General features: G+C 29.8%; 1 protein-coding gene across 1 annotated transcript in view; it reads right to left on the bottom strand.

Moving 5' to 3' along the window:
- Positions 1 to 25,996, bottom strand: part of LOC111622618 (vacuolar protein sorting-associated protein 13-like) — a 435,263-nt gene that overhangs the window by 137,188 nt on the left and 272,079 nt on the right. The window contains exons 47-55 of the mRNA XM_023365028.1: positions 25,075 to 25,203; positions 24,169 to 24,334; positions 19,454 to 19,557; positions 14,483 to 14,602; positions 9,777 to 9,944; positions 8,476 to 8,639; positions 7,540 to 7,654; positions 5,494 to 5,631; positions 1,861 to 1,947 (exon numbers count right to left, since the gene is read on the bottom strand). Coding sequence (XP_023220796.1) covers positions 1,861 to 1,947; positions 5,494 to 5,631; positions 7,540 to 7,654; positions 8,476 to 8,639; positions 9,777 to 9,944; positions 14,483 to 14,602; positions 19,454 to 19,557; positions 24,169 to 24,334; positions 25,075 to 25,203 — 1,191 coding nt within the window. The remainder of the gene's footprint in view (positions 1 to 1,860; positions 1,948 to 5,493; positions 5,632 to 7,539; positions 7,655 to 8,475; positions 8,640 to 9,776; positions 9,945 to 14,482; positions 14,603 to 19,453; positions 19,558 to 24,168; positions 24,335 to 25,074; positions 25,204 to 25,996) is intronic.

The following is a 25,996-nucleotide window of genomic DNA, read 5'->3' as shown; positions in this document are numbered from 1 at the left end:
ACCTCCATAAGGCCAAATTATTAAAAATGTTACATCAAGTTGAGCACCTTCACAACCTAGAAGCTTTAGAAATTTACAAAGCTGGACTGGCTGGCAACTATATTAACACAAAGGATGCCACTAATGTTTCTTATGCTAAAGGTGGTGTTATGAGAAAAAACAAGAGCAACATTAGATGCTTATTCTACACCATTAAATACATCTTATTATTTATTTGTTGTGATGTAAAAATATTTTTATCACTATAGTAGCACATTTGGCTGAAAAATTATCTTCTAGTTTTAAATTTTTCGGAATTTTAAGATAATTTAAATATAATTGTTCAACGCATTCTATATTTGAATTGTACTGGTCAAAAGCCTGAGGAAGACCATGAATATAATCGAAAATGTTAGTTTTATTTAATTTTTATTGTTACTGGGATATAATAAGGATCTCATGTGTTAGGTATTTGAAAACTCAATATTTTTAAAAAATAGAGTTTATTACCTTGCAACAGAATACAATTAGATAAAAATTAAAGGAAATACCTTAATTAAACATACTTTCCACACCATCAATACCATTTATTTACTGTATTTATGGATTATAGATACAACAATTGAAATAATTACTGTTTTCATAGTTATTCCAATTCAGTTAATAAATTGTCATTTGTGTCTGCTTTGATGTCCTTATAGGAATCAAGATCCTAACTACTAATTTCTGGTTCAACTTGCTGTCTCTTTTAAATTAGAGTTTTCCAGATAAGCTTTAAGTTTCGGCTGATAAGCTCTTGACTTATGAACTTGTTGGCAACTTTCCAATACTCAATATTTCACAATATTTATAATTTCATTCCAAAAAATGTTTCCATGAACCTTGAAATAAAGTACTGTCCAATTCTAGACAATTTGAAGAGATAGAATTTTAGTTAAATTTCTTACCTGACACTCTAAACTACATTGCACTATACAGCGAAATACTTCCAACATGTTTTCCATGCTTTTCAACCTAGGATATATGGCATATAAGACGAGGGTTTCATTCACTTTTCATTGCTTCAAAAAACATAGATCATCCTATATGTGCAAACAAAGAATTCTTTGGGTTTTTGCAATAATTTTTGTGAACCATGTATTCGCATTTTTTACTGGATGCTCACCCTCTAGTGTTTAAAAACAAAAGTATTTTATCTGCGTCGTTTGAATCATTCTTGTATATTGTCAGGAGTAAAGATGAATAGCAATAGGAAAAGCAAAGCTTTTGAACTGAATTCCAAAATCACACAGGAGCCTGATATAACTTTTAATCCATTCCCTCGTAAAATAGGCAATTATTCAAAAACCAGAATTCGGAAAAACTCATAAGTGTAATCAACAGAGAACGGATTTGACTGTTAAGAATTGGCAAAAAAGTTCCTGATTGTCCAGCTTTACATGAACAAATTATGTAGTCAATTTTATCAGATTTTTCTTAAAGTTTAAAATGCCAGTAATTTTTGCAGGACAATGTGTGCATTTGATAATATTTTATTTGTGGTTAAATGAAATAAAATTAGAATTGTATTAATAAGTCTAATTTTCTTTATTTTGATCTTTAAAGTCACACCTCGTTCTATATGAAAGATTGTCTTATACGCAAGTAAACATGATATTTTTAATAGCATCTCTATTTCCTGGAGTTTATTATTCAGAGTAAGATTTATTTGAATCCTGGGATTATGAATCAAAGAAATGTAGTATATACTAAATTACAATATAAATATCAAAATATTGTTTATAACTTGTAACTTCAACTTTGATATTAAATTTATAAATTAGAACATTAACTAAAATTAATGTGACATTTAAATATATTAATTTTTATAGAAAAACTTACTTTTATTTCAATTACAGTTTTTCCTATTTCAGCTGTCCAAAGTTCAGTACTTTCTCCAGGTTCTAAAGTTCTAAAATCTTTAACATCCTAAAAGAATTATAATAGTTCATAATAATTTGTATCAAGTTTTTAATAATATATCTAATCTCAAGAAATTTTTGATATACCTGACATTCAAACTGAGTATTTTATCTTACATTAATCATACACTGTATTGTTAACTAGCATAATACAATTTCAAAGTTAGAATTTACAAAACCAGCTATTTTCAATATATTTCTGGATAAATTTTAAATAATTTACTTTTAAAGTTTTTAAACTTTTGAACATAAATTAAACTTGACATGCTGCATAACATTAAAATATCTTCTAATTCAATCGTTTAAGTTGTTCAGAATAAAAATTAATTGAAAATATTTGGTTTCACTATTACTTCCTGAAGAAAACATCACAATAAAACTAACATAATTTGATTTTTTAAATTGTTTTAAAAAGTAAAACTAAAATTTCAAAAGTAATAATATTAATAATAATAAAATGAAGGCTTCTTACAAGGTTAATAAATAAATATAACTTATAAAAACAGTTTAAATTGAGTAACTTAACAAAATATTACAATTTTTAAGTATTAAAATAAAATTAAATACAAATAAAAAACTACTAATGCTATAAAAATTAAAATTTGAATCTCCAAGTGATGTGCGCCTGTGCCAGTTGTTATAGCATTGCATCATTAATTAATAGCCTCTCAAGCTCTTGATAATTGTTTTTCTTCTTTAAAATTAATTGACAGGCCTTTGCAGTCTGCTTTTAAAATTTCTAACGCCTCCAGATTTTGCAGTTGGTTTATATGTTGGGTTTGTTGAATCATTGTCACTTGTTGTAGATTAGGTGTAATATCGTTTTTGTTGGCATATATCACTAAGGCGGTACTGCTTTCCTTTTTTTCAATGTCCGTGTTGTGCTCACAGGGGCATTGTTTGAGCAATTGTTTTGTAGATCTGACATATATGAAATCCCTAGTGAATCTTTTATCTTTTAACAGGATTTTATACACTCCTGGTGTTCTTTTGATTTCGGCCTGATCTTTCTAATTTTTTAACATGCCAAATGTATCTGGCTTACGTCTGTAGGCTATTTTTGCATTAGTGTAAGCCCCAATTTCTTGATATAGGGACTGCACAGGGTGCTCATATGTTATAGCTATACAATAGGGAGATGTATCTTGTTGTGAATCATCTTCTGGGATCATATTCAATTGGTTTTTGAGCTGGTTTTTTTTGTTATCGGCCATTCTATATATTAGGCCTTTATTGTAGCTGCAACTTTCAGCAATTTCTGCTATTTTCCTTATTTCCCTCCATTGGTCTTGTTCTTTGCTACAGTGTGTGTAGGCCCTTCTGATAAGTGCTCCAAAAGCTGCCATTTTGTAGTTGTATGGGTCACTAGAGTCAGCTGGGATGTACTGTATATCGGGATGGCACTTGGTTTTCGGTATATCTTTGTGTCATATCCGCTACCATTGAATGTTATACTAAAGTTCAAAAAGTAAATTCTTTGATGAAAGATGAAGCCAATCATCAAAGAATTTATAAGATGCATGAATTGAAACCCATATGGCCTTACAATTGAATTGGAACAAATAAGCAATAAAGAGGCTCATTTTTTAAACTTTATAGTATAACATTCAATGGTAGCTTCAATATCTACCATTTGGCGTCGTTGTTGGTGCCACTTGATATTGGTAAATTTAATATAAATTAGTTTATTTTCTACTGTCGCAAGATAATTTTAATAACTGTATTTGTTATTTAATCTTACAAAATCATCTTATTTTATAATGTCTTAGAGCAAACCACATTCACAAATAAAGAGTCCGTGATGTACTGTAAACATCACCAAATTGTAAACATGTACATTTACAAGTATTGTACTGTACATACATAAATTCGTAAATTTAGATTACTTGTTTTCTGTACTATATTAAAAACCAAAATTTATTTGATTGTAAGCTTAAAATATATTCTTATTAGCCATATATTATTAAAAATGCATTTATCAATAAAATACAGAACTGGAAATGGTTATTTGTGGTTTAGCCTAGTGACAAGTAAATTCAGAGACAGGTAAATTCAACTTGCGTCATTTTTCAACTTAAGTCACCTCTCCTGGAACCAATTACTGACGTAAAGTGAGGTATAACTGTACTGAAGCACATCACCTATGTAATTACAGAAAAGGGAGAGCTTACAAGTAGGTCTCTCATGGTTGTCCTTTCTGGAGATAGTTCTAGAATAAATCCAGTGTTCCAAGATCACAAGAATAATTCTCCCAATGAGTCCTATGGAGAATCCTCTGGTGACTGGTGAGTACCAAAATAACAACATCAGTAGACTAAGTATTAGAATGGAAGAGTTCAACAGAAGAAAGGCATAGACAGAGATGAAAACAGAGAACAAACACACAAAGAAAAAATGAGACCTGTCTCTTAATGATCAGGAAAAGAGTTTGTCAGAACAGTTAGAGAAAAAGTTTGTTTTGTCTTAGAATTCTGGTGTTTTTATAAAATCTGTTTCCAAGTAAAACATTTTGATTGGTCCTAATCTCTCATTGCTTTCTGATCGATTCTCCTTCTGTATCCAAGTGAAATTAAACCAGATCAAGCCATGAAAAATATCAATTGTCAATGTAGAATTTGAGGCCATTTCTCAACACAGTGTTGTGTAACAAACTTTGGAACCTATGCTCATATTTTACAGCATTATGTTTTTCCATCCTAACAAACAAGCATTTTAACTATATTCTCAAGATATTTTCTTACTAATAAAACGTTCCTGTTCCCTCATTTTGTTGCTATTTTGGCCTCTCTATGAGAGCTAAAATCAAAGTTTGTCTTTTCAATCTGGCATCCATCAACATGTGAGCTAGAGTCCAACTTGTGACTGCATAGGGCAACTTGTGACTGCATCATGTATTTTACATTTCTGCAATGTGTTTATTTTACAAAAATCTTTCTATACTCAAATATATATATATGAATTTATAAATTCATCAAAATTAGAGATGGATACTTGAATAATGTTCCTTATAAGAGTAAATCATTACTTTGATTCAACTGACTTTTGTCCATCATTAATTTCTAGCATGACATTCATTTTGCCAATGAATAGCTCCAGATTTACAAGAACACATACATATAAATGGTTGTTTGTAACCAGTGTGTTCATCTAATAATTCAGATTTTCATTTGGTAACAGAAGACATGCAATTACAGATATCACATTAATTTTAATTAAATATTATTTTATTATTTAAGTAAGTTAATCATATAACAATATTTTGTAAAAGATTTAAGTAATATAGATATTATATTTCTATTTTATATCTTTAATTGTAAAACAATTTTTAAATGTAAAACGACTACTTAATGAATGCATTATTCTTTGGTGTCTAGTATTAATAAAATATTAATAATAACTTAAGAAAAAGATTGACAACATCTGATATAGATTAGTATTCAATTTGTATGAGACATGAATGAAGATTTTAAAATCTTCATTCATATCCCATTGTAGTTATTTATAAATTATAACATTAATGTAAGTTACGTTAAAAATACTATTTGAAACTAACCTGCAAGCAGTAGCTTATCGAATAGGGTAAAAGATTCTTCAGTAATGCAGTTGGATGTAAACTGATGCTATACGAAACACTGACCATTGTTTTTTTATGACTATCTTCAAAGAAAATGCGATTTATTTTTCTGGATACCTAATTAATTATTTAATTACAAATAATTATATTAAATAAAATATTACTTTTTAATGTTTAAATAAAGTTAATATATAATAACTCAAATATACAAATAAAATTTAAAAATTTATTTAAATTTTATTTATTTTTATTTATATATTTGAGCTTAGAAATAGCACCTACAATAAGGATAAGAAATAATAGTAAGAAAGTGATATTAACTGAGAAACTAGATATGTGAAGAGCTTAAAATGTTTAAATTGAAGTAATATAATTAATTTGATATAATAAGTACTCTGTTTGAACATGTTTGAACTAATACATGCATAAATTTCAAGCTGATACAATTAGCTGTTAATTAGCTATTAAAATGGTAATAGTTATCTGGGTGTACTCTTTGGCATAAAAATGAGCTATTGAAATTTAGAGCAATGTATTAATTAAAACCCCTTCCTACCCACGCTTGAGTGTAACTTGAGCAAGGTTTATAGCGTTAAAAAAAACCGGGCGTTTGGGCCCCCCAAAAAAATTTTTGTTTTTTTTTCAATTTTTGGAATGTTTTTTAGGTCCCCAAATTTTTTCAAAATTTTTTGCCCACGCGAAAAAATTTTATCGCGATTTTAATGAGCCTTTGATAAGGCTCGATTAAGGCTTAATTGCTTTTTAATGTTTTTTAATGGAAGTTTTTTTTATCAAAATTAATTAATTGTTCTAAAGTTGTAGTACACCGATTTTCCTTCGGTAAAGTTATTTAAAGCTGCTTTCTGATGTCAAAAACGACTTCCGATAGTTTTTTAATTTTTTTAATNTTTTATTATATATACGTTTAATTAATTAGGAGGGTCGGAAATTGCAATAAAAATGATAATTTTTTTAAAATATTTAAAAATATAGGTTTAATTTCTAGTCACCCTACTTTAAACCCTTCTCCTCCCGAGACATCTATGAGAATGTCCTGGGAAATACGACACCAGCTGTTCTCAAGGTCATCCAGATGTGTAAACAATGACTCATCGGTGTTAAATTTCACAGAAAGGCGAGACAAAGGAAACTAAATGATGAAGCTTTTTAATCAAAATTAACACATTTCTTTTGTTTTTTTCAGTTTTAAGTATTTTTTATGCTTAATTAAAAATTTTTTTTAAAAAGTGGACAAGCGGTTAATATTAAATATTGTGTGAAAATTGCAAATATGCTGATAACACTGAATACCGAAACATAATAGTATGACCCAGAAATGAAACATCAGAGCATGCAATGAAAATCCCAGAGTTCACTGCCCCCTAAAAAGGCACGCATGTCATGCTCACAGTTTAAAAGCATGTTGGTGGGTTTTTCAATCACAAGGGAACATCCATCAACAATTCATTGAACAGGAACAGTCAACCAACAATGCTAATTAGAAGTACTGCATAGATTACAAGATTCTGTTTGAAAGTAAGAAAAACTGAACTATGGCCTGATAAGTGGATCATTCGTCATGCCAAGTCATAGTGCACTCAGACATTTTCTGGCTAAAAAAGCAATTACCCAATTAGATCATCCTGCCTATTCACCTGACAGCCTCCTTTAATTTCTAGTTATTTTCAAAATTAAAAGCTGTGCTGAAATAATGAAGATTTTCCAATATAACTGATACCCAACAAAATGTGAGACAACTTCAAAAACATGTTAATGAGATTGCAGTTTCCAAGCTGTATACTGATAAATGTCATGCTTTCAAAGACTGTTGTGACATTGATACAGGTATAGTGTGAAGCAAGTTATGTAAAATTTTATTTCCATTGTAGCAATTTTCTGTGGGGTATGTCACTGGGTTATCCACATGAAATAATTAATATGTTATATCCATTTATATCTATAAATATTATATCTATATCTATTATATTATATGTATTACAAGCAAATATAAAAACTCAATTTTACCTCAATAAAAAATGGTTGTCCTCCTTCATTTTTATCTGAACACAATAATAATGCTGTACCTTCAATATCTTCTGGTATTTCTTTCCACATGAACGGTTGTGTTGATACAGAAAAACTTGATTGCAAATAAATTAAATATATAAGAAAATTTTTAATATCATAAAACCTATACCGTCGAGCATCGATTATCTGAATACTGATCAACTGAAACATCGGTTAACCGAAAGCAATCCAGTTGGCAAATTTCTGCTAGTGCTGTGGTGCTGTGATATTTGGCTATGTCTTGGGCTACTCCAATATTATTTTTGTTGGTGTGTGTGTTTTAGCTGGCAGCACTGGCACAACCATACTGTATTGTTAAAAATTATTTCTTTATTTTGCACAAACAAAATAAATATACTGAAAAATATAAAAACAAAAAAATTATATTTCAGAAGTTAATCTAGTATCAAAAATGTTCTGATTCAGCATGACACATGTCGAGAGAGTACTTAAGGATGCGCCAATATTTGAACGAAACTTTTTCACCCATTGTGAGTGGTGTGTTTTGCTTCAGCTTGTCAAAAGAATATAGCCCAAGCAGCTGACATCTCCAGATAAACCCAAAAAAAAAGAAAAAGTTTTGCTTGTTTTGTGTGGTGTTTTTCTGAGGACTGTGTTGTTGAGACGTGTGTCAGGTTGAATCAGTATGTTTTTGATACTAGATTAACTTCCGAAATATAATTCTTTTTTGTTTTTATATTTTTCAATATATTTTGTTTGTGCAAAATAAAGAAATAATTTTTAACAATACAATAGCCACAATTATTATTTTTTTAAAAATTTCATTAGGCTTAACATTGACGACATACATGATCAGTTATCCGAACAACTCCAGTTCCAAATTGTTTTGAATAATCAATGCTCTACTGTATATTAAATATTCATAAAACTAACTCTTGTTCAGCTGGTTTAAAAAATAATTCTCTAGTTGGCGTATAGACTGAATGAAGAGGAAGATGTAGAATTTTTTGTGGTTCAACTAAGCCACATCGCTGAACTTCATTTCCAGATGATAACATATAGTAAACTTCCATTGGAATTGAAAAGTAATTGATAATCTATAAAAATTAAAATTTAGTATTATTATTTTACATTTAATGTTTTGTATATTAATTAGCACACATCAATAGTAACATTCATTTCTAAATCAGTTTTAATGAAGAATATTCACACAAACATTTGTTAAAAAAAATAAGCATTTATGGAATTAATTACATTTTTGTCTATTACACTTATTTAAAAAAATTAGTTGTAAAAACACAGCATTAAATAAAATTAATAATTTTTACCAGTAATTATAGCTGAATTAATTTGGTAGAACTTCTAAATTATTATAAATACACAACAAATAATTTAAGATAATTTAAATGTTATCTTGGATTATCAACTTTAAAAAACAACCTCTATCTAAAGCATGGCAATATTTATGTGAAAAAAAATTACCCCCACACAGTGATGATAAACACAAATTATAACCATGCATTATATTTCATTTAAATAATTATTTTATTTTTATTTTAGTTTTCGTAATTTAAAAAAAATTGTTACTGATATTTCAGTATGTTTTTATGTTGTTTTATTTTATTTTATATATAATTATTAGTGTTGTAACAAATAGTATATTTGGCCTCAGGCCGAATACAGTCGACCCCCCTATAAGACAGTAGATACGTTCCATTCTTTAGGAATCCGATTTCTTACGAGTCCTTCCAATCACAGCCCGACACGTGTCAAGTTTACTGACTACGGCTGATTGAAAGGTTTTCTTCCATAAAATTAATCGATTCTACACTAATCCGACTCAACATTTCCAAAATACGTATATTTTTTCGTAGTTTTATAGGAATCGTAATTATAGGGATCGTAATTATAGGGGGGTCTACTATAATTAAGAACTTTTCTACAGTGTAAACTGTCAAAAAACTATTTTACTTATAAAAATGCACTACCTTCACAGAGATTTTTATACTAGTGGATGATACAATCATCAGGACATTGCTGTAATAGACTGTCAGCCAATGAAAAGTATTTGCATGTTTATGATGTAAAAGATAATGTAGTCTTTATGGTTTTATACAGGTCTGCAGTAAAATGTGTTTATTTTTTAAACTAAAGTATCATTTTTATAAGATTTAAAGAGTGATGCAATTTCCATGACCACTAGTGTATATAATGAATTTCCATTTTCTACTTACCTCAACAGTGGAATAAAAAGTTATTATTTTGCTTCCTGAACAAGACTTTATATCTACCACAAAACCCCACTGATCACCTGGATATGTCCTACATGGTAGAAGAAAGATGCGTTTTTCTGTTCTGGCAATAGATATTGTTCTCACACAGGTTGAACCATCAATCTCAAGCTATGTACAAAAAAATATATATACATTATTAAATCTTCATTCACTTTTATAATGATGATATGATGATAATTACTCTTTAAAACTAAGTTAATTATATATATATAATAATAAATATCTCATATATAAAATGTATTTTAAAAATTAANCATTAAATAAAGCAGAAATTAAACCCAAAGTAGGTGCAAAAATAAAAATTTATTTGTTAAAATTATGAAAAGAAACAGAACAAATCATTTCTTTTTGTCTAAAGTACTGTAATCAAGTATAGTATTGTGAGAATGTGTTTAAAACTGTTTTGCATTAAGTAACTAGTACACACACAAATGGCAGATTATCTACAGATTTACTTTGTGTAACAACTTGTTACTAACAAGTGATAGTATTTCAAATATTAAGAGAGTAAAATTTTATACTATATATCTTGAAAACACTATAATAACTTTTTAATTTGTGATATAAAAATTTATGAAAATACAAACATGTAAACAAACTATATATAAATATTAAATTTGAAATAAATAAAACAAAGCCCAAATTTTATGATCAACCTTATACCTAATCAATTGGATTAATAATAATAATAATAATAATAACATTCATACATTAGTTTATGCTGGAGCAGTCACAGTAGTAACACACCATGGACTGAAAATATAATTGCAGACAAACACACAAAAAACACAATTCTATCACAAGCCTGCCTGGCAGAGATGAATAGAAACACAAATAAATGACATTAGACAGCAATTAGGCAGGCTGACACAATACACTAAAAACAACATAACACCCAAATTAAAGAAACAACTCAAAAACATTTTCAAGAAAATCAAAACACACACAAAACATGAACATCACAACACACACATTACAGAATACATCGATACACTAAAACAAAAACTCGCAGCCAAAGCACGTAGACTCAAACGATACAAAACATGTACACTACGAAAACAACAAAATAAATTATTCACAAACAATGAAAAACTTTTCTACAGACAAATCAGTACCAAAACAAACACTGATACACAGCACAGTGGCACACCAACAGAAGAAGAACTCACAACTTATTGGTCTTCTCTTTGGTCCAATGCTGTTACACACAATGCTGATGCAGGCTGGATCGAGGAGGAGAACAGAAACTTGCACAACATACCAACTATGCCCTGTGCTGAAATAAACATACACGACATTCGCTACGCTGTTAACAGAACACACAACTGGAAGACACCTGGTGTAGACAACATTCACAATTTCTGGTACAAAAAGTTTACATCACTGCACCAGGAACTAGCTAAACATCTAACACACATCATCATCAATCCACAAGACATGCCAAAATTTCTTACTCAGGGCATCACCTACATGAAACCTAAAAACAACAAAACCACAGACCCCACACAATACAGACCAATTACATGTCTTCCAACACTCTACAAATTATTGACATCCTGTATCACAAACAAAATATACAAACATGTTGAAGAACACGACATTCTTACAGAACAACAAAAAGGTTGCCGTAGAAATCACAGGGGATGCAAAGAACAGTTACTCATAGATTCAGTCATTCTACGGCAAGCACACAAACAACACAGAAACATACACATGGCATATATAGACTACAGAAAAGCATTCGACAGTGTTCCACACAGTTGGCTGCTACATATTCTACACATGTACAAAATACATCCATCACTCATTGCATTCTTCGAAAACACTATGCAGCACTGGAGAACAACACTACATCTCAGGGTTAGTAACACTTCCATACAAACAAACGAAATATTCATTAGGCGAGGAATTTTTCAAGGAGATTCCTTGAGTCCTCTCTGGTTCTGCCTAGCCCTGAATCCATTATCCAACATGTTAAACAACACGCATTATGGCTACAATATCAGACATGAAAAAACAACACAGTTTACACTCTCACATCTCATGTACATGGACGACATAAAACTTTATGCATCCACACAAAAACAACTTCATCAACTCCTACAAATCACACATTCATACACTAAGGACATACAAATGGAGTTTGGCTTAGACAAATGCAAAAAACTTCACATAGAAAAAGGAATCCTGAAGAAAGAAGATTTTGCACTTGGAAATGGAGACGTTATTGAATCCATGGAAGAGGGCGAGTTCTACAAGTACTTAGGATTCCAACAGGCCAAACTAACAGAACATACACAAATAAAGCAACGATTAATTAAAGAATACCAAAGTAGGTTAAACGCTATACTTAGAACACAGTTAAATGCAAAACACACAGTTAAAGCAATAAACACATATGTCATCCCAGTACTCACATACTCTTTTGGAGTTATACATTGGACTCACACAGATCTCGAGCAACTCCAAAGGAAAACAAGAACAACACTTACTAAGCATAAACAACATCATCCTAAATCCGCCACAGAAAGATTAACCCTTCCACGTAAAGAAGGCGGACGTGGCCTGATTGACATAGTTAACCTTCACTACAAACAAATACAGTCACTGCGAGAGTTTTTCTACAAGAAACAAGAAACATCACAGTTACATAAAGCAGTAACTCTAGCAGACTCAAATAACACACCATTAAACTTACACTCACATCATACAGACATGACACAACACATAAAAAGCATAGACACCATCAAGCAATCGTGGGCTCGAAAGGCACTCCATGGCAGGCATCCTTATGACCTGGCCCAGGATTTTGTTGACAAAACTGCGTCAAACAGCTGGTTAGATCGGGGATGCCTCTTTGGGGAGACGGAAGGATTCATGATTGCCATACAGGATCAGGTCATAAATACTAAAAACTACAGAAAACACATACTCAAAGATACAACACTCACAAATGACACATGCAGAAAATGTCACATCATGCCAGAAACTATACAACACATCACTTCTGGTTGCAAGCTCTTGGCACAGACAGATTACTTACATAGACACAATCAAGTAGCAAATATAATACACCAAGAGCTTGCAAAGAAACACAAATTGGCAGACATCCACGAACCATACTACAAGTATATTCCACAGACAGTATTGGAAAACAACACGCACAAAATGTACTACGACAGAGCCATAATCACAGATAAAACAATTTACCACAACAGACCAGACATCACACTCATTGACAAACACAATAAAATCACATACATTATAGACATAGCCATTCCAAACACTCACAATGTACAAAACACATGCACAGAAAAAATTAGCAAGTACACAGAACTCGCCCAGGAAATAAGGCATCTGTGGAGGATGGAAAGGGTGCTTATTGTACAGTACCTGTTGTTCTCTCCTGTACAGGTGTGATACCACACACACTACACAAAAGCCTGGGAACATTACAATTAAGTAGAAATACATACATCACACTACAGAAGGCCACTATATTGAATACATGCCACATTGTTAGAAAATTCCTGAATACAGACACACACACTGACACACACATTTAATTTTAGTTTTGTTTTGGTTGCTATGCCTTGACTTTGGTCCGGCATAGTACACAGACACCGGTGTGAACCGAGTATAATTCACAAAACATAACAATAATAATAATAATGCTTATTAAACTAACAAATTTAGTCTAAAGCTAGGTAGTTACTATGCAATCTTTTAATACCTTATAGTTAATTTGCCATCTGGTATTAGAAAATAATATTCTAAAATTAAACTATTTTGTTTTCTTATGAAGAAATTTTGTTTAATAAAAACATTGAAATACATATAAATTTATGTAAAAGAGTATTTTCAATTATTATACATTATAAGTCTTCAGTTGTTCTTTGTTCCATATCTGAATTTATAATGTCATAGTGGCTTTTAAATATAAAAAAAATTAAGAAAATATAATTTCATAAACAAATCATCAAACTAATGCAAATAGAAAATATTCTTTTATTTTTACATAAAACATAGCTGATAAGTTAATTGTATTAAATATTTTTAGGGATTTCCATTAATTATAAAAAATTTCTTTTAGCATTTTCTACTATTTATAGAAATATCTAATATGTTAAAGACAAGGTTAAGTTATTGTGAAATATATTTGTTGTAATCTTATAAGTTAAAATAAATTTATGAAGATAATATATATATTTGTAATTATAGCAATTGAAAAAGATTTTATTTTCAGAAGTATTATAAAAAATGTTTATAGCATGTTTCTGAATATTTTTAGCATTTCTTAACTTCATCAAAAACCTTTTTGCTACACATTGGTATTGAAATTTTCTACCTTTATCTGTTGCTTTAAGGTTCAAAATTATGATTTTAAATCACTAATTTGATTCAAAATCATAATTAAATTTAAATTCACATATTTGAAGACCAAGGAAATAAATAATTATGACAAATAATTAAAATTTATTATGTAGTTTAACAATCTCTAATGATACTAAGAAATGCTAAAAATGTTTTAACAAATAAATATACTTGCAATAATAATTTTAAAAGTGCTTTTTTTTTAATTATTAATAAAACACATTAAAACATAGATAATACAATGAAAATGCATATTTATATATAAATATTACCTGAAAAATATTATTGGATAAATTTATTGTCAAAGGAATTCCCAATTCATTTTTTATTATATAAGGTGCTGTATCTATACTCTCTCTAACAGTTGTTGATTTAACTGCTTCAGTAAATGCCTGTAGATATAAACATTAACTTGTATTTTAAAAAATATAAAAAAAATAAAAATTATAAAAGTTAGGAAATTTTTTAAAAGATTTATTTTTTAAATATCTACTGAGATATTGAAAGTAAAACTTTGCTTTATGTGATTCATAGCAAAACATTTTAATTTTTTTGAAGTTTCAAATTTCCTGGTAATGTAATTGATGTATTATTTCAACTGTACTATTTTGTTCTTCTGTAAGAAGTCTGCTTCTATTCAAAAAATTGTGTATCAGTGAAATCAATTCAGTTATATATATCTCTATAATAAATGTATTAATAAACCTAATATTTTTAACTGTTGAATTAATTGAAACTCTAGAAAATTTCTGAAATTTTTCAAGTACATCATTTATTTCAAAAATAATAATAGTTTATTCAAAAAAATAATTGCAATAACATTCAAGCACCTTCTTTCATTGAAGGTCAAGGATTCCTACTAAATAAAAACTCAGATTGTTTTGATCCAAATTCTGCAACTGAAATTTTCATCTCATTATCAGCAAACTGCTTTCCATCCAAGAAGTGTTGCATAAAGTAGAAGACATGATAGTTAGATGGTGCAATGTCTGGGCTACATGAGGGTGAGAGAGAACCTCCCAGTCAAGATCAAGCAGCTTCTGCAGGATCACCCTTGACACGTGTGGTCTTGCATTGTCATGAAGAAAGCAGACAATGTTCATTTGTGATCTTGCAGACCTTGCAATGGCAGTTAAGTGATGAACTGGTCACAAAGTGTCTTGATCATTTCTTGTGGTCAAATGTGGGTTAGCTTCCACCAGCTGCTATAGCTTGTCATCCAACAACACAAAAGGCCTTTGGGCATGTGGCTTATCTTCAACTTCATATTGTCCAGTTTTAAATTTACTGAACCAATCATAGATTGTAAACTTTAAGACAACATTCTTGCCTAATGATTGCACCATATGGTGATAATGTTCATCTGCTTTTATACCAAATTGATAATCATAAAGCGCGCACACAAATTTGGTCACAAGCTTGGAAAACTTGACATTTATATTCTACAGAGGTCTAGAAAACTATACAAACTTTTGCATCAACCCAATAATTATAGTGTCATCTTCACATTCTGTAGTAAAAAATCAAAATGATTTATGTTAATGCTAAGATGACAACCTAATAATCAAAAACAATGTTGTGCATAAACAACCATATATTTATATATAGCTCCTCTACTGTGCCATTTCTTACCATTTTTGTTGATGAAAAGATGTTGTATAAGTAGGATAATTTGAAAATTAAAAATTTCAAATTTATGTTCTTTGAACATTCTGTTCTTGTTCAAAACTACAACTGTAGAAGCCCACTTAAATTGGGCCTAAGTATTTTTAAATAGTGTATTTTTTGTTATTGCTCTCAACAAGAGGAAATAAATTTGTTCAACATTATTACTGGTCATTTTATTGCAACTTGCAGGATTCTATTTTAAATTTATCAAAAATGTCATTGTGTTAAAATGGTTTTACACAGAAATAAAGATCCAAGGTTTCAATGTCCTTATATTATATTCAGTTTATCAAACAAAACTCTAATAATTGTTTAAATTAATAAAATAGTTATTATTTTAAAAAATTTTTAATCAATTATATTTTAAATACTTATAACACCACTATATTTTTTTAAGTATTTGATTTAAAAAATCAAGTTAAAATTCTAAAAAGTTAAATATTTAAAATAAAAACTCATTTAATGTTAAATTTAATTAATAGCTTTTTCATCAAGAAAGTACAGTAATACCCTGAACTTACACGATAGGTGGGACCGAGCGATAACTGCGTAAGTCGAATTCGCGTAAGTCGGGGTATAATTTCTCAATGTGTGTAAAATCCAAGTCGGATGTATGTAAGCTAATAAATGTTCTCGTTAATCTTATCTCGTCTTTTGATTCATTCATTGTTACAAAAAATCACCACATAGAGTCTTTCGAGTCTCCCTATAACAAACACAGAAATAAATAACACAAAATAAATTGTAGATATGTGTCGATTCCGCACGACACATCTGAACATGTACGAGGGCTGTTCGGAAAGTTCGCGGCCTCAAATAGAACAACAAACAAAATAATGTTAAAACTTTTTTTATTTTTCAATGTAGTCTCCTTTGTTAGCAATGCACTTATTCCAGCGATGTTCTAGCTTTTTTATGCCATCACAATAGGTCGATTTGTCAAGGTGTGCAAAATACTCGTCCACTTCAGAGATGACTTCGTCATTTGAGTGGAATCTCTTTCCAACCAAGAATTATTTTAAATTTGGAAAAAGGTGGAAGTCTCTGGGGGCCAAATCAGGTGAGTATGGTGAATGTGGAACTAATTGGAAGCTAAGTTCGTTTATTTTTTGTTCAGTGATTCTGGCATTATCATGATGAAACAGAACCTTCTTCTTCACGTGTGGCCTCTTCAATTTCTTTCTTCAGTTTTTCCAAAAGTATACAGTAATAGACAGCATTGATGGTCTTTCCTCTTTCTAGGTAGTCAATAAAGATGATTCATTTAGCATCCCCAAAAAACCGAGGCCATCACTTTCCCCGCTGATGGAACTGTTTTTGCCTTCTTTGGTGGTGGTAAACTGGGGTGTTTCCATTGCTTCGACTGTTCTTTTGTTTCAGGAGTGTAGTAATGGATCCACGTTTTGTCAGTAGTCACAAACTGACGCAAGAAATCCCGTGGATTTTTCTTGTAGAAGTCCAAACACTTCTTTGACATCAAAGTGTGAACATGTCTTTGCTCAGTGGTCAGCAGATGCGGCACCCAACTTGCTGAGACCTTCGTCATACCCAAATTTTTGATTAGATGTGGTGCATTTGGTCGACAGAGATGCCTGTTGTCTCAGCTATCTCACGTGTTTTCAAACGGCGATCTGCTAACACCAAATCGTGAACTTTGTCGATATTTTTTTCAGTGACAGCAGTTGACGCCGTCCGCTGCGAGGGTCATGTTTCACACTCTCTCTGCCAGATTTAAAAAAGGCTGTCCAATTTTTCACAGTGGTTTACGAAGGAGCAGACTCTCCCAAAACTTCATCCATGTCAGCTTTGATTTGAGATGCGGTCAACCCTTTTTTCGTCAGGTATTTTATGACCGCATGAGTCTCTGTCTTCTCCATTTTTGTCAAAGCATGTGCACATTGACTATCTGCTAAGCTGTCGTGGCAGAACTTTATGACAAATCAAGCGGAAATTGGTATCGTATCTTTAGCAAGGATGGCTGAATTATTCACGCCAAAAATTAAATTGATCGCAGTGCCACATATAGGCAAGGCCGCAAACTTTTCGAACAGCCCTCATAAGTTGAACAATAGTGTGGGGGGAGTGAGTAATCAGGAGTTGCCTGGTGCTCAAACAAAGGACAAATTGATGAGATTTGAAAATCGCGTAACTCCGGGTTTGTGTAAGTCAGGGTAGCGTAAGTCGAGGTATCACTGTAACACAAATGTGTTAACACAATTCATATATATTTTGCAAGTACTTTCCATAATCTTACAATCAACTTCAGGCCTTTTACATTCAAACAGAAGAATAAAAACATTACATTAAAAAAAATGCAATTTTTTTCCCCTTAAAAACGCACTGTACTAATTATATAAGAAAACAACAATATTAATATACAACACAGATTGTACAATATATCAAAACTAAGATTTTACTAAAATATAATTGAAATGAATAATTCAGCATGAACCTAAAAGGATTCATCTGCATTCCTAATAAGTGAAGTCCATTGGTCCAGAAGGATCGAGATCAATTGATTACTTAACTTGTCAATTAGTATGTGCAATGTTTCCAATATGGAATAATATGCAATAATTGCATATTATCCCATATTGGAACCAAGTCCTTACTTATAATAATTTACTTCTATTGAATCTGATATTGTGCCTTGAATGCATTATATTACTCAGATGAGTTATGTATCTTAATATTGTATGTTTTCTTATATAATTGGCACAATGTATTTTTTTTTAAATTAAGTTTTATTTTGCAGTTAAATTAAATGTTCTTATTCTACTATTTGAATATAAAACACCTGAAAATAATAACTGTATTATCATCAGAGTATGTGTGAAATATATGAATTGTTATAAAAAGTGTGTGTTATTTTCTTGGTGAAAAAGATAGTAACACCTAAACAATTTTTAAAACACATATCTAGTAATAATCTGGTGTACATAATTATTTTTTTTCAAAAATTCTAGAGAAATTCTCTTTATAAAAAATCCCTTACTATATGTAACCTTTTTATGTTCATAAACTCAGTATATATTTTATTACTTTTTTAAAAAAACTTTAATTTTAACTTTAAACCCAAATTTTTTATTTATATTTAAAATATTAATTATTTTAAATGTAAAATACAGAATATAACATTAATATTTATGAAACTACTTAAATAAATATACAAATCATATTTTTATTTTGGTTATTTATTTTAAATTATTCTTTTCTCTGTTAATCTGATTAATTTGCATCAACAGCTAATAAGAATTATGGATAATATTCAATTAGCAGGAAAAAATTAGGAAGTTAACACTTAGTAAAAGTTTTTACTAATAGATTATGAATGAATTATTTATTAAGAAATTTTTATTAATGTAAGTTAATTAATACAAAATGAAAACTCTGGGTATTATTTATAAATAGATACTAATATAACAAATTGTAAAATTATGGCATGAATTATTATTAAAAAGTTGAAATTAAACAGTGTAAATCTTAAATAATTACAGTATTAGGAAAATTATCATAGATTTGATGTATTTTTATTTTTTCTGTAATTTTAATATTTTACAGATTTTAATACTTACTTCAGATAGATTTGTTACAACATTCATAAAAGTTTTTGTTACTGTAACTTCAAGCATATCAAAAGATGAAATTTCAATACTCATTTCTGGAGGAGGAAATTTNTCTGTATTAAGTCTGCTTCTATTCAAAAAATTGTGTATCAGTGAAATCAATTCAGTTATATATATCTCTATAATAAATGTATTAATAAACCTAATATTTTTAACTGTTGAATTAATTGAAACTCTAGAAAATTTCTGAAATTTTTCAAGTACATCATTTATTTCAAAAATAATAATAGTTTATTCAAAAAAATAATTGCAATAACATTCAAGCACCTTCTTTCATTGAAGGTCAAGGATTCCTACTAAATAAAAACTCAGATTGTTTTGATCCAAATTCTGCAACTGAAATTTTCATCTCATTATCAGCAAACTGCTTTCCATCCAAGAAGTGTTGCATAAAGTAGAAGACATGATAGTTAGATGGTGCAATGTCTGGGCTACATGAGGGTGAGAGAGAACCTCCCAGTCAAGATCAAGCAGCTTCTGCAGGATCACCCTTGACACGTGTGGTCTTGCATTGTCATGAAGAAAGCAGACAATGTTCATTTGTGATCTTGCAGACCTTGCAATGGCAGTTAAGTGATGAACTGGTCACAAAGTGTCTTGATCATTTCTTGTGGTCAAATGTGGGTTAGCTTCCACCAGCTGCTATAGCTTGTCATCCAACAACACAAAAGGCCTTTGGGCATGTGGCTTATCTTCAACTTCATATTGTCCAGTTTTAAATTTACTGAACCAATCATAGATTGTAAACTTTAAGACAACATTCTTGCCTAATGATTGCACCATATGGTGATAATGTTCATCTGCTTTTATACCAAATTGATAATCATAAAGCGCGCACACAAATTTGGTCACAAGCTTGGAAAACTTGACATTTATATTCTACAGAGGTCTAGAAAACTATACAAACTTTTGCATCAACCCAATAATTATAGTGTCATCTTCACATTCTGTAGTAAAAAATCAAAATGATTTATGTTAATGCTAAGATGACAACCTAATAATCAAAAACAATGTTGTGCATAAACAACCATATATTTATATATAGCTCCTCTACTGTGCCATTTCTTACCATTTTTGTTGATGAAAAGATGTTGTATAAGTAGGATAATTTGAAAATTAAAAATTTCAAATTTATGTTCTTTGAACATTCTGTTCTTGTTCAAAACTACAACTGTAGAAGCCCACTTAAATTGGGCCTAAGTATTTTTAAATAGTGTATTTTTTGTTATTGCTCTCAACAAGAGGAAATAAATTTGTTCAACATTATTACTGGTCATTTTATTGCAACTTGCAGGATTCTATTTTAAATTTATCAAAAATGTCATTGTGTTAAAATGGTTTTACACAGAAATAAAGATCCAAGGTTTCAATGTCCTTATATTATATTCAGTTTATCAAACAAAACTCTAATAATTGTTTAAATTAATAAAATAGTTATTATTTTAAAAAATTTTTAATCAATTATATTTTAAATACTTATAACACCACTATATTTTTTTAAGTATTTGATTTAAAAAATCAAGTTAAAATTCTAAAAAGTTAAATATTTAAAATAAAAACTCATTTAATGTTAAATTTAATTAATAGCTTTTTCATCAAGAAAGTACAGTAATACCCTGAACTTACACGATAGGTGGGACCGAGCGATAACTGCGTAAGTCGAATTCGCGTAAGTCGGGGTATAATTTCTCAATGTGTGTAAAATCCAAGTCGGATGTATGTAAGCTAATAAATGTTCTCGTTAATCTTATCTCGTCTTTTGATTCATTCATTGTTACAAAAAATCACCACATAGAGTCTTTCGAGTCTCCCTATAACAAACACAGAAATAAATAACACAAAATAAATTGTAGATATGTGTCGATTCCGCACGACACATCTGAACATGTACGAGGGCTGTTCGGAAAGTTCGCGGCCTCAAATAGAACAACAAACAAAATAATGTTAAAACTTTTTTTATTTTTCAATGTAGTCTCCTTTGTTAGCAATGCACTTATTCCAGCGATGTTCTAGCTTTTTTATGCCATCACAATAGGTCGATTTGTCAAGGTGTGCAAAATACTCGTCCACTTCAGAGATGACTTCGTCATTTGAGTGGAATCTCTTTCCAACCAAGAATTATTTTAAATTTGGAAAAAGGTGGAAGTCTCTGGGGGCCAAATCAGGTGAGTATGGTGAATGTGGAACTAATTGGAAGCTAAGTTCGTTTATTTTTTGTTCAGTGATTCTGGCATTATCATGATGAAACAGAACCTTCTTCTTCACGTGTGGCCTCTTCAATTTCTTTCTTCAGTTTTTCCAAAAGTATACAGTAATAGACAGCATTGATGGTCTTTCCTCTTTCTAGGTAGTCAATAAAGATGATTCATTTAGCATCCCCAAAAAACCGAGGCCATCACTTTCCCCGCTGATGGAACTGTTTTTGCCTTCTTTGGTGGTGGTAAACTGGGGTGTTTCCATTGCTTCGACTGTTCTTTTGTTTCAGGAGTGTAGTAATGGATCCACGTTTCGTCAGTAGTCACAAACCGACGCAAGAAATCCCGTGGGTTTTTCTTGTAGAAGTCCAAACACTTCTTTGACATCAAAGTGCGAACACGTCTTTGCTCAGCGGTCAGCAGATGCGGCACCCAACTTGCTGAGACCTTCGTCATACCCAAATTTTCGGTTAGATGTGGTGCACTCGGTCGACAGAGATGCCTGTTGTCTCAGCTATCTCACGTGTTTTCAAACGGCGATCTGCTAACACCAAATCGTGAACTTTGTCGATATTTTTTTCAGTGACAGCAGTTGACGCCGTCCGCTGCGAGGGTCATGTTTCACACTCTCTCTGCCAGATTTAAAAAAGGCTGTCCATTTTTTCACAGTGGTTTACGAAGGAGCAGACTCTCCCAAAATTTCATCCATGTCAGCTTTGATTTGAGATGCGGTCAACCCTTTTTTCGTCAGGTATTTTATGACCGCATGAGTCTCTGTCTTCTCCATTTTTGTCAAAGCATGTGCACATTGACTATCTGCTAAGCTGTCGTGGCAGAACTTTATGACAAATCAAGCGGAAATTGGTATCGTATCTTTAGCAAGGATGGCTGAATTATTCACGCCAAAAATTAAATTGATCGCAGTGCCACATATAGGCAAGGCCGCAAACTTTTCGAACAGCCCTCATAAGTTGAACAATAGTGTGGGGGGAGTGAGTAATCAGGAGTTGCCTGGTGCTCAAACAAAGGACAAATTGATGAGATTTGAAAATCGCGTAACTCCGGGTTTGTGTAAGTCAGGGTAGCGTAAGTCGAGGTATCACTGTAACACAAATGTGTTAACACAATTCATATATATTTTGCAAGTACTTTCCATAATCTTACAATCAACTTCAGGCCTTTTACATTCAAACAGAAGAATAAAAACATTACATTAAAAAAAATGCAATTTTTTTCCCCTTAAAAACGCACTGTACTAATTATATAAGAAAACAACAATATTAATATACAACACAGATTGTACAATATATCAAAACTAAGATTTTACTAAAATATAATTGAAATGAATAATTCAGCATGAACCTAAAAGGATTCATCTGCATTCCTAATAAGTGAAGTCCATTGGTCCAGAAGGATCGAGATCAATTGATTACTTAACTTGTCAATTAGTATGTGCAATGTTTCCAATATGGAATAATATGCAATAATTGCATATTATCCCATATTGGAACCAAGTCCTTACTTATAATAATTTACTTCTATTGAATCTGATATTGTGCCTTGAATGCATTATATTACTCAGATGAGTTATGTATCTTAATATTGTATGTTTTCTTATATAATTGGCACAATGTATTTTTTTTTAAATTAAGTTTTATTTTGCAGTTAAATTAAATGTTCTTATTCTACTATTTGAATATAAAACACCTGAAAATAATAACTGTATTATCATCAGAGTATGTGTGAAATATATGAATTGTTATAAAAAGTGTGTGTTATTTTCTTGGTGAAAAAGATAGTAACACCTAAACAATTTTTAAAACACATATCTAGTAATAATCTGGTGTACATAATTATTTTTTTTCAAAAATTCTAGAGAAATTCTCTTTATAAAAAATCCCTTACTATATGTAACCTTTTTATGTTCATAAACTCAGTATATATTTTATTACTTTTTTAAAAAAACTTTAATTTTAACTTTAAACCCAAATTTTTTATTTATATTTAAAATATTAATTATTTTAAATGTAAAATACAGAATATAACATTAATATTTATGAAACTACTTAAATAAATATACAAATCATATTTTTATTTTGGTTATTTATTTTAAATTATTCTTTTCTCTGTTAATCTGATTAATTTGCATCAACAGCTAATAAGAATTATGGATAATATTCAATTAGCAGGAAAAAATTAGGAAGTTAACACTTAGTAAAAGTTTTTACTAATAGATTATGAATGAATTATTTATTAAGAAATTTTTATTAATGTAAGTTAATTAATACAAAATGAAAACTCTGGGTATTATTTATAAATAGATACTAATATAACAAATTGTAAAATTATGGCATGAATTATTATTAAAAAGTTGAAATTAAACAGTGTAAATCTTAAATAATTACAGTATTAGGAAAATTATCATAGATTTGATGTATTTTTATTTTTTCTGTAATTTTAATATTTTACAGATTTTAATACTTACTTCAGATAGATTTGTTACAACATTCATAAAAGTTTTTGTTACTGTAACTTCAAGCATATCAAAAGATGAAATTTCAATACTCATTTCTGGAGGAGGAAATTTTATTTCTTCTTCTTCATCATCTGGTATATCCAAAGGATTTTTTGTTACCTGAAAAATTTTTTAAAATTAATCAAATTAATTTTTAGAATATTACAACAAATTCATAATTCTTTTTTATTTTATTAAAAATAAGAAAACAATAATAATTAAAAAAAAACAGGAAACTTTGTTTCCCTTGTCTTTTTGCATTATTTATACATATAGCACTTCATTACTGAAAGTAAATTAAAATTTCATACTCAAACAATTTTATTTAAATAAACAGATACTTTTTCTAGCTTTATAAATATATTAAAAACTAATAATTCAGATAAATAAAAAATTGAAGAGAGAACACTTGGCTTACAATGTATGCTTAAATAGATTTAATGAAAAAATATAAATTTTTCTGTAATTATGAAATTTTTGGTTATTTTGATCATCTGATATAAAAATCTTGAACAAATTATGATCTGTGGATTACATGCATCCTATAAACAATAGTCTTAGTTGAATATAAAAAACAAACTTTGTTTATAAAATAAAATTTCTAAATTCATTAGAACAAAAAATTAAATATTCACAACAATTATTATTATTTATACATAGATTGCAATTGCAATTGAGCTAATTAATTGCATTTATCAAATTCATATTTTCATCAAAATCAATATTAATAGATAAATATGAATTTAAAAAAATTATAACTGATCAAGTTGCCAAGTTTTTCATATAACAAAAAAATAATGTGTTTTTTACACAAATTTTCAATTTAAAAGACATTGCCTTGAAAGTTATTTTAAACTTACCTGCATTGTTATTTCCCAAGGTTTAAGTTGTCCAGTAGGTAATTCAACAGGTTCAATGAGAGGTTCCCAAACAGCTAGTTTCTCATTATAATATCCCATTTCAACAGTCAAGTTGCATCCAATGTACAGCTTTAATTAGTAAATATTTAAATTTTTAAAATTAAAAATTAATACAAATATGCTTTTGTATTACACACACACACACACACACACACACACACACACACAATTTATATAAAAAGAGAAATATTAGCAGAAATTTAATAGTATTAAATATTTCATCTATTGTTTTCTGTAGTAAAACTATAAAAAATAAATTAATAACTTACACATATATACATACATAGATATTATAAGTTATTAATTTATTTTCAAAAACTAAAAGGTCCTCTTAGTGCACAACAGAACAGCCTATAGACATTGGGTGGCTGAACCGTGGTTTAAAATGTGTTGCAAAGACGACGAACATCTATTTCTGACCATTCTCTAAACGAACTTCGGCAAAACATTGGCTCTTACTTACTTCGCTATTACTCCCCTGTTTTAGGAGTCGTTCGGCCAATCGGGTTATTTGTTTGTGACGTCAAAAATGGTCGCCAGCTATATTCGGAAAGCTTCCAGAAATAAAATCTTAAGGCCGTCAAAACAATTGTTCGGCAATTAATGGCAATCCTTTTCCATTTCNCAACACAAAGTTGAGTTAACGTTAAGTTGAACATACACAATATTCAGAGGGTATTCAAATATTACAATGCTTTAGGTTCTTGTTACACTCAGACATTTTGTCTTTTTATATTATGTATTACATATTAGTCTAATCCACGAATTTTCTTACATGACAATCCTACCATCAATAAACAATTAAAAATACAAGGGAGAGGAGGTGCTAGTATGTGAGTGTTTACTCAATTCATGTTGCAGT

This window comes from Centruroides sculpturatus, unplaced genomic scaffold, assembly GCF_000671375.1.
Source record: "Centruroides sculpturatus isolate CEXI.00-Female unplaced genomic scaffold, Cexi_2.0 scaffold106, whole genome shotgun sequence".
Classification (NCBI taxonomy): domain Eukaryota; kingdom Metazoa; phylum Arthropoda; class Arachnida; order Scorpiones; family Buthidae; genus Centruroides; species Centruroides sculpturatus.
Note: the sequence above shows the minus strand (reverse complement) of the source record. Positions and strands in the feature narration are given on the sequence as shown.